Genomic DNA, 10,708 nt, shown 5'->3' with positions numbered 1-10,708 from the left:
ACTGACCAAGGCCACGGGGCCACCCATCCATCCATCCACCCATCCATCCATCCATCCATCCATCCATCCACCCATCCACCCATCCATCCTTCCACCCACCCATCCACCCATCCATCCATCCGTCCATCCACCCATCCATCCACCCATCCATCCATCCACCCATCCATCCATCCACACATCCACCCATCCACCCATCCACCCACCCATCCATCCATCTGCCTCTCATCCATCTCTGCCTGAGTACTTGCAGATAGCTATTTTGTAGGGAAGAAAATGTTCTTAACTCTTCTCTCAAACTTCTGAAATACATCTCTTAAGCTTTTTTTTTTTTTGAAATTTTTTAAGTTTAAATTTTTACTTATTATTGTATGCGTGTATAAGAGGTGTGTGTGTGTGTTTTATGTGTGTGTGTGTGTGTGTGTGTGTGTGTGTGTGTGTGTGTGTGTGTGTGTGTGTGAGTTTGGGTGCATGTGTGCCCTGGTGTGCATGTGGAGGTCGGAGAACAACACTTGGGAAGTGGTTCTTTCCTTCTATCCTGGGTTCCAGGGTATCTAATTCATATTGTCAGACTTGTGTGGCAGGTTGTCTAACCCACTGAGCCATCTCACTAGCCCAGACTGTTTTGTTTCTAATTACAATTTTCAGACATATGCTTCAGTATTGCCTAACAATGACCAATTTTTCCCTCAAACTACAATACTGTGGAGTGGAATAGGACACTAAATTAATCAAATTATATAATTCCTCATACTGATAGCCAATGACTGAAAAAATAGAACTTATTACTTTGGTAGACATAAAAATATTTACACTGTAATTACCTCTAACTCTAAATATTTTGCTAAATGTGTATCTAGGGATACAAAGTCAAAAGTACAAATAGAATTCCATTGATTTATGTATATTTCTGGATGGTTTTAAGCTTTTAGGAATTTTTTTAGCCTGATTCTGCTACCAGGTTTGTGTTCCTTCTGTCATCCAAATAAAACCATATTTATCTTCAGTTTCTAGTTTTAAAACAAATTAAGAACAATATTTTTAGTTATTTATTATTTATTTGTGTGAATGTACATCTCTCTCTCTCTCTCTCTCTCTGTGTGTAGTTTCTGAGTTTTAAAACAAATTCAGAACAATATTTATTTATTTATTTATTTATTTATGTGAATTTATATCTCTTTCTCTCTCTCTCTCTCTCTCTCTCTCTCTCTGTGTGTGTGTGTGTGTGTGTGTGTGTGTGTGTAGTTTCTGAGTTTTAAAACAAATTCAGAACAATATTTATGTGAATGTCTCTCTTCTGTGTGTGTGTGTGTGTGTGTGTGTGTGTGTGTGTGTAGTTTCTGAGTTTTAAAACAAATTCAGAACAATATTTATGTGAATGTCTCTCTTCTGTGTGTGTGTGTGTGTGTGTGTGTGTCTGCGTGTGCCTGTACATGTGCATGTGCATGTAGGTACCCTCAGAATCCAGAAAAGAGGGTCAGATCCCCTAGCGCTAGAGTTACAGGCAGGTGTGAGCTACTTGAAGTGGGTACTGGGAATTGAACTCTGGACCTCTGGAAGAGCAAGTAGTTCTCTTAACCACTGACCCATCTCTCCAGCCACTGCAGAATATTTTACATTACTTTTTGATGTGGCACTTTCATTAAAAAGAACTCCTTGCCTTTTGCCAAATTTTAACGAAATCAATCTTTAGTCATGAAGTATTATATTTGATTAGGTTTTTATGGATAGCATTTATAAAAGTACCATTTATTCCACGGTTATGGGGAGTATGTATCAAATGGGTGTGGGATTCTATTCTGTCCTTTACTATGCAATAAACAAGATGCTACTTGAATCCTACTGATACAGTGAATTGCTGGTGTTGCTTAATATTAGACCCAACCTCCACTTATTGAATATGAATAAACACCACTGGGTGGTGTGAAATCCTTTTATATATTGTACAGTTACTTTAGATAATATTTTTTTTTGAAATTTCTACATCTGTGCTCTTGTGTGGGTTTGTTTTCTACCTCCGTTGTGCAAAACAAGTGAATAGTGTAAAGAGAAATACAGAGCTTAAGGCAAAACTTGTTATCAGAATATGAAGACACACACTTAGAAGTCAGCATCAAAGCAGGCCTGCTTCCACCAAGGATGCCCGTCAATGTAGGAAAAACAAGGGAACCAGAAAAGCAGTTATATTGAAAGTTATAGATGCACGTCACATTGGTGGTGGTAGGGATGGAGTCACAGCCTCAGCAGCCTGAGGAGTTCCCTCAATCTTTGAGGGAATTTGACTCAGGCAGACCTACGATTCTTGGCTATGGCTCAGAAAAGATTCTCAGGGTGAGCCAGCCGAAGGCAGAGTTGAAATATATTAAAGAATAGAAAGGCGGGAGGTGAGGGAAAGGCGAGGTGCCCTGGAGAGAAGGTGTCTGGACTTCACAGAGTCTCGCTTCCAGTATCTAGTGGGGGCTGTGTAAGAGAGCTGAGCTTTCGGAATCTCTTTGTTCATTGGGTTTCTAAGGGATCCTCCCCTCCTCTACCTTCATTCCCAATGTTTGATAATTGAGATTAGAGTGACTCTGGAGGTGCCATGGATGGGATTACAGTATGATGAGAGTAAGTCAAGAGCAACTAGGGTTGCACAGGAGTTCAACATGTGTCTTTCATTTAAATGGGGCTTCTGGTGAGGAGCTTAGAAAACTGCAGTTCATAGCTGCAAAGAGGAAGAGTCTGTAAGTAAAGGCACTTAATTGTTTTAATTGATTGAATTTCGGATTCCCAACTGGTGAGATGCTGCAACTAGACACCGGGCTGAGGAGCTGCATCTCCTTGCCCTGTCCAGGACCCCCTGTCTTTCTGTCCTTCCTAATCATCAAATTAATAAAATGGGCTTACAACAGTGAAAAGCGGTGAAGAACCAAAAACTCTCCAACATAAACCAAGAAAACTGACAATTACTAGAAGCAACTTTTTCAGACCTCTGGAAATTAAGCAAAGCCTTCAGCAATTTGGAGAGGTTTTTTGCCCCCAAGAAAAAGAAATAATTCATGTGAAAATAACAATCTTTGTGGGATTTAATTTGCCTGGTTTTTCCCTTTGCAAACTAAGTGCTGTGAATACTGGCAGTTTGGCAAACACCAAAAACACAGTGCTGGGTGTTCTCCAAACCTCAGACCCGAAAAGCAGGCACAATCTAACCGCATCATGCTTCCTAGAAAATGCACTTCAAGCTTGCCTGTATTTGATTTGAATCCAACTTCATTTAATGCTAAAAGCAATGTATTTGGAAAAGGACAGTCATGTTTTTAACTGTCATTGTGGTAAATGATATGGAAATAGCCACGGAGCAAATCGTGTGATAACCAAAAAGAGCACAAGGAAAAAACCTCCTGGGTCCGTGGACGTCTATGACAGATTTCTGGGCCTCCAGAACGTCGCCCTGATGGTCAGGGCTGAGCACCTGCTCCACAGTCTTCAACTTACTAAGGAAAGACCTAAAAAGGCCCCAAACTTTCACCTTTGGCTGCTCTTAAGACTCTTCACTAGCTTGAAGTGCAGTGACGTTTGAAGTGCTGCCTGGCTGAGTGCTGCGGCCTGTCCACTGAGCACCTGGAGCCCCATAAAGAAGGCAACAGGATAGATACCGAGTCCCTGCACACAAGGAACACAGACACTGGGGAACCCGCTGGGGAAAGTCAGAGGTAAAATCCACGACAAACAGCAATTAAAATCAATAAACAAGAAGGAAGCCCTGAGGGGGCCCTGGGGGGGACTCTGACTTTGAGAACCACAACTTTATATTATTTGGAGTGCTCAGCTTCCATTTTCTAAAGAAAGCAGCTTCTGGAAAGTATTGTAATGATAGTTCCTTAAACAGAAAGTATCAGTGACATGGTGGACACGCCCCAAAAGAAAGAAAATTCAAAATCGAAGAATACAGTCACAAATTAAATATTCAGTAGGGAGGAACAAGCAGACGGAAGACCAGCAAACTTGCTTATCAACTGAGATCACACAGTCTGAGGAACAGAAAGAGTGAAAAATGAGAAAAATTAAGAGCTTGAGACACCCGGGAGACCCTGCGCACCAGGTCAGCGCACACACACCATGAGGGTACCAGAAAAGCAGAAGGAGTCGGTGCAGAAACACTTAACGAACCAGTGGCCCCAAGCTTCCCAAGTTTGATTTGCAAACCCTAATTTCCATATCTGAGAATCTCTATGAAGTCAAAGTAGGATAAACACAGAAAACTCCACCACAGGCACAACACTAGTTGTTGTAAGACAAATGCAGGGAGCCTTGACTCATCATATACATAAGAGTACTAGCTGATATTTTCATCAGCAACCATGAAGGGCAGACGTCAGTGAATTTAAATATCATTGAAGAATTTCACACCAGCTCTATCAGAAAAGTAAGGGGGTTGAGTAATGTCTTCATTCCATTTTTCTGTGGCTGTGATAAAACACCATGAAGGAAGCAATTTAAGTGAGTAAGGGTTGATTCGGCTCCATCACTGTGGAGAAATCAAGGTGGAAGGAGATTGAACGACCAGTCACATCACATCCCCGGGCCAGAGCAGGAGTTTCATGAAAGCATGCCAGTGCTCAGCTCACTTCCTCCGCTCTCACACAGATCTCCTGCCCAGAGAACGGTGCCCCCCACAATGACTGAGCAGGACCCCACTATTCAAGATAAGAGACATGCCCACATGCTGACCTAATCTGGACAGTGCTCCTTGAGACTGTGTCAAGCTGACAATTGAGATTAACCATCAAAAGTACTATAGAAGTGTTTGCCTAATGGTACGTGCTTTGTTTGAAAAGTACAGACAACAAAAATGTTGCAAATTCTAAATGAAACAATGAATTTGAAATACAGTACTAGGTAATTGCCAGGCATTCTATGTGGAAGTTGAATGTTTTATGTCAAGGGATAGGAAAAACCCTGTGAAATGTAGTATTTCTACTCAGCAGCTGATGACTAGCTTCCTTTCAGGACTAAAATTCTGTGCGTCATTTCCTAGGATGCCATAGCATCAGAATCACCACAGTTACCTGAGCATTTAAATGAACTTTATACGCCTGGTCCTTTAGCCAAATTCTGGTGTAATTTTCTGCTAACGTTGGATTGCCGTTTTTCACTTCATAAACTATGTGCTCAAATCTCGCTGAAGATTCCAATGGTTCAATTCGATAGCTGATATTTTCAAACTGCAGAAACCCCCTGAATATTCAGAAAGGCAATGATTATCAAAATCCTTCAGGGTCCTGTGAAAGCTACCATCTGAAATGTTGTGAGACATAAAAAACAACAGTGAGACAAATGATTTCACCTGTTTTCTTTTTCTTCTTGTCACCACCACTAACAGCCGCCATAATTTGCCTTAATTTGTATCTTTTTTCTAAATGTAGCTCAGGGTGGCCTTGAATTTTCAATCCTCTCACATCAGTCTCCTAAGTGCTGCAGTTACAGGCAGCATCACATCCAGCTCTACTCTCTTTTTACTTTTTTTTAAAAATTTTTTAATTGAATTTTTTGGTATTTCATACAGAACAGCTCAATCAGTCTTAATCATCTTTACACCCCCTTCCCCACTGGTGCCCTCACATAACCTCCCCCTCGAATTCATACATCTGTCATTTGTGTTAAGGCCTATTGTGTCAAGTTAGTGTTCCCAGACACCCTCAGTGCAAGTTCATCCACTGAGGTCTAGTCAGCCTATCTAGAGTCCCTCCCTTTAAGAAGACCAGCTCATCTTCACCCAGCAGTATATCAGCTGCCAATAGTTCTTCAACTAAGACTGGGGTCTGCTGTCCATTTCCCCAGTTCTTGGTTTTTGTCTGCTTGAGTTTGCATAGGTCTTGTGCATGCTGACACCATTGCCATAGAATCGTATGAGCAGGGTCCCAGAAGCTTGTAGGACTCTGTTTCCATATGGTCATGCACCTCCTCCCTGGCTCTTGCAATCTTTCCTCCCCCTCTTCTGCAATGGTCCCTGAGCCCTGGGTGGGTGAAGTTTAATATAGGAGTCCTGTCTAAGAAACAGTATTCTACAGACTCTTAATCTCTATACTTTGGCCATTTGTGACCTTTTGTGTTCCTGGTCTTCTGTTACATGAGGGAGCATCATTAATGAGAACTGAGAGATTCATTAGTGATCTCTTTACCCTGTTCTATGTTCTGTGAGCCTTAGGTGTAGAAGCTGCATTGTAGATGTGTCACTTAGGCCTGGGCAATTCATAGACAATATCTGTGTGTGACCAGTTGTGGTACTTGGTAACAGTCTCCGGTACAAAAGAAGCTTCTTTGATGAGTGGTGGCTAGGATATTTGTCTGTAAATATAAGGATACATATTTTATACATAGTAAGAAATTACATTAGTCTAGGGCTGTGATAGTCTTGGGATTTTCTCTAAGATCTATGACATGTCCAGTCATGTGTATTTGGCTATATTTACAGTACCACACATAAGTTTCCCACCCATTGAGTAGAATTTTATTCCAATTAGGTAGCTGTTGACTGTCCACAAAGTTGCTCTCTTTTTAAAAAGGAGATTTTATAATTCAAGATGTTTGGAGGCTCGGGGATAGGGAGAGAAAACTGAAGTATACTTCTATGTCTCAGGGAACAGAAAGAGCCAGGAAGGGAAACACATTCTGATGAGAGGAAAGAGAAAGAGCTCTGGGAATCAAGAAAGAGGTGAATGGAAAAACTGAATCAGGAAAGCACTCGGAGAAAAGCACAAACCAGTCTGCAACTTGGAGCTTGACTCCCCAGCACGGGAGAAACCTAGACCCAGCAGGCACAAGGGGAGCCAGAGAATGCACGCATACCACCTCACTGCTAACAGCAGACTGGCGTCCTAGATTCATACAACTCTTACACCCAGGGTGGAATGTGGCAACATGACTCCCCTGCACAGCAAGCTAGCGTTAGACAACAAAGCTGTGACATCTCTTACCAGCACTGAGGGCTGTAACTAGGGCCATCTAGAAAAGGCACCTAAGGTTAGGAATGACACTACTATGTGGGTCAGAAAACATTTGTGTGTGTGTGTGTGTGTGTATATATATAATGTATAAAATCATGCATATATATTTGTATTTCAAACTATACTACAAAATGACATGTTGTAGATGTAAAACAGACAGAGCAGTGGACTAGGACAGAGAACCCAGAAATAAGCCCACTCATCTACAGCCAACTTATTTTTTATTATAGTTTATTGAACTTATGCAAATTTCAATTTTGATCATATTTAGATCCCTTCCCCTATCTGAAGCCCCTTTTACTGCCCCCACACAATCACCCAATTCATGTGCTCTAATCTCTCTCTCTCTCTCTCTCTCTCTCTCTCTATCTATCTATCTAACTATCTATCTACCTACCTACCTAACTATCTATCTAGGCTTGTGGAGTAAGGTTTGTCTCTCCAATACCTCATCCATGTGGGTCCACACTGGAGCCTGGTTAACCTACCAAGAGTCTCACCCTTAGATGAGACTGACTCCCCTTTCACAGCAGCTAAGGTCATTTTCCACAGTTGCAACAACAGCAGAGATTGAAGCAATAGCCTTTAAAGAGACAATGTGCTGGATAGCGTTAGTGTTGACTTGACACACCTGGGTTGAGGGAGCCTCAATTGGGGAATTTCCTTCATTGGACTGGACTGTGGCCATGTCCATGGGGCACCTTCTTGATTGTTGAGTGATGTGGGAGGGCCCAGCCCACTGTGGGTGGTGCCACCCCTGGGCAGGTGGGCCTGTATTGCATAAGCAGGCTGAGCTGGGGCCAGGAGAACAAGCCAGTAAGCAGAACTTCTCCATGGCCTGTGCTCCAGCTCCTGCCTCCAGGTTCCTGCCATGAGTTCCTACCTTGGGCTCCCTGATGAACTGTGATCAGGGAGATGTAAGATAAATAAACCCTTTCCTCCCCAAGTTGGCATTGGTCAGAGTGTTTTCTCACAGCAATGGAAAAACAAACTAGAACAAGGGACATTCTAAAATTTGCTTTTCTGAAATTATCCTTTCCTGCCCAGGATACTGGAGACCTCTCCGTTGAGGAGGCCCTCAACCGGAATATGTTTAGGGATTAACATTCAAAGGCTGTCATAAAAAAATCTTTCAGAGTTCAATTTCAAGTTTTTCCTGGTTTGTGTCTGCTTGCCACACATTCATTTTAAAGTGAATCCTATTTTACATGTGTATAAATATTCTCTAAGACGTTATTACCTAAGTCCCGAACAGACACTGACTGTCACAACAGAATCTGGAATTTCTGCAATGTGTCCTCGGTACTGACAATGCGTCTGAAAAGCAGATCACACGGGTAAATACAAATTCTTCTGAAACCAAGAGTGTATTGTTAAACATTTCAGAAGGCTTATGAGATGAAAATATTTGACACTATTAAGATCAGGAATTATACAGCACTATTCATGCAAATTCTCGGGAAACACAGTTTTGACACTTTTTTCACTTTGCACCTGTGGGTCTTCTGTGTTCTGTCTCTGATGTGGTATTTCCATGTATAGTAGTCATTCATGTAACAGCTCAGAGTTAACAGAACAAAACGTCGGAATTAGATTGTCAACACAGTGTCTGTTTGGGATATGGTACGGTAGCAGAGTGTGTGTGCAAGGACCTAGGTTCAGTACCAAGTAACCAGAACAAAATGTCTACAAGGAAAAAAAATTCTAAGTGTATTATATGTCCATGTCAACAAAGAAACATAACAGATGTCTAGGACACCTGACTCTTACCATAAAATAAGAAGATTCGGAATGCAAAGATCCAGTTTCGTTATACACAGAAATCAAAAAATTCTCGGATAAGAATGAGCTAAAAATAAAAAATTTAAGTCATAATTTAATATGAATATACACATCAGTAAATCAATGATAAATGTATCAATTCATACAGCGACATGATTTAATTACAGCAGTTCTGGTGTGGTGTCATTGCTGACACTGTTACAGCACTCAACCGCACTGTCAGGTATGGTCATTTGTGCCTATTTATGTCTTCACTCAGCAAGTACTACTTTGTCGACCTCATGAAGGCCTTGTCTGGATCCTGGAATGCAGCAACGAACATAGGCAAAGACTCTGGTCAGTAAGAGACACACATCACTCGCATGCTATATAACAGTGAATGAGGCCTGAGTATTGTGGGGGTGTTCATAGGAGTTTGTAGAATGACACTGTGAGGCTCTCCAGACAGATGACTAGACACAAAGAACAAGCCGTGTGGACTTTCGGGCAGTCACGACCGCATGCACGGATCTTGATAAGTTTGCGTAGACACAGAACAGCTGTGGTTCCACGTCTGGGATGGGCTGTGGAAGAATAGTGTGTGAGGTGATGAGATGGTAGAAGACTTTGGTGACTGGGTGCTGATGAAAACCGAAGCAAACAACATTTCAGACCACTGGGCCAAACTACTGCTCATAACAGACCCACATTTTAAAAGAACCAAACTCAATGCTGTGTTGAGAATATGCTGCATGTTACCAGAAGCAGAGGGACCAGGGAGAGGGCCGGAACTATCTCCCAGGCCATCCCTGCTGGAGGTTTGAATGAGGAAGTTTGAATGAGGAGGGCAACAGTAGTAGCCGTCCCATTGTGGACATATGTGAAGAGCAAACACATAGGTTTTTGAACAACTGGAAGAGAAGACTCATCTTTTACTGAGACCATTATGAGAAATTTAGGGGTAAGAAGCAGCCCAGAGCTTCACTTTGAGCAAATTACATACATGAATCCCACTGAATTGTATTTTTATTACCAAGTAAGTCATCAGCGTATGAGTTTATTGCAATGGGGAGATGCAAGAATATAAATGTGGGAGCAACCACGGAAACCGCATGGAAAGCCACAGGACTGAATGAAAAAGCTAGCTGACTGGATACATACTAAAAACAGGGTTCAGGAAGTACGCTAAAGCCCATAGAAGAACCTGCAAAGAAGCAAGACAGACAGACAGGAGTGATAATGCTGGAAGTCAGACCAGGACCAGGAGCCTCTGATATTTTGGGAGCCAACAGAGAAAGAATTGTGTGCAGCAAACAGACACTGACCAGTTATGCAAAATGGTACCAATTAATAGAGAAAAATGAAGAAACACAACCATGCCATTATAATATGAATATAATATAAGTCTTATCAACAATTCTAACCATTTTTAGTGAAATGCATTGAGGGAGGAATGAAAGGCCAGCATAAGGTTAGCAGATCTGAGTTAACTAAGTGCAGTCTCAAAGCAAGAGTGTTTCTTCAAGCTTATTCAACTGCAGAGATACAGGAAGACATGTAACGGTTGTCATAAGTCCATGTTCTAAAACCTGAGACAGGACAGTTCTCAGGAAATACTCAGCAAATGCAAACGAAGATACTAGAAAAGTCTGCTGACTGTTGCCTTGAACTGTGTGTGGGATTGGAAACCCACTGAAATTACGTGAGCCCTCTCTGAAGGAAGGGAACGCTAAACCTGAGCTAGAGCTGATGGCCACATCAACGCTGAAATCCTGAATTGGGCACTTGGGAGAATTTATACATAAAATGTATGCAGTGAGGTTTTTAAAAACACATATACAATTAATTCATCATAAAAGTGATGTATTAATATACAGGACCTAACTAATTCTAAACTGAAAAGTGGATTGGTAGAACAGTTTATATCGTACTGTTACTGAATTTAAATACCGTACAGAAACTTT

The 10,708-nt window shown here is 41.6% G+C and overlaps 1 protein-coding gene across 1 annotated transcript in view; it reads right to left on the bottom strand.

Annotated features, from left to right (window-relative positions):
- Positions 1-10,708, bottom strand: part of Adam18 (ADAM metallopeptidase domain 18) — a 60,684-nt gene that overhangs the window by 41,035 nt on the left and 8,941 nt on the right. Inside the window, exons 4-6 of the mRNA XM_008843400.1 lie at positions 8,754-8,832; positions 8,224-8,300; positions 5,046-5,214 (exon numbers count right to left, since the gene is read on the bottom strand). Of these exons, the coding sequence (XP_008841622.1) occupies positions 5,046-5,214; positions 8,224-8,300; positions 8,754-8,832 (325 nt within the window). The remainder of the gene's footprint in view (positions 1-5,045; positions 5,215-8,223; positions 8,301-8,753; positions 8,833-10,708) is intronic.

This window comes from Nannospalax galili, unplaced genomic scaffold (assembly GCF_000622305.1).
Source record: "Nannospalax galili isolate Female #2095 unplaced genomic scaffold, S.galili_v1.0 scaffold1871, whole genome shotgun sequence".
In the NCBI taxonomy this organism is placed as follows: Eukaryota; Metazoa; Chordata; class Mammalia; order Rodentia; family Spalacidae; genus Nannospalax; species Nannospalax galili.
This window is presented reverse-complemented; position numbering and strand designations above follow the sequence as displayed.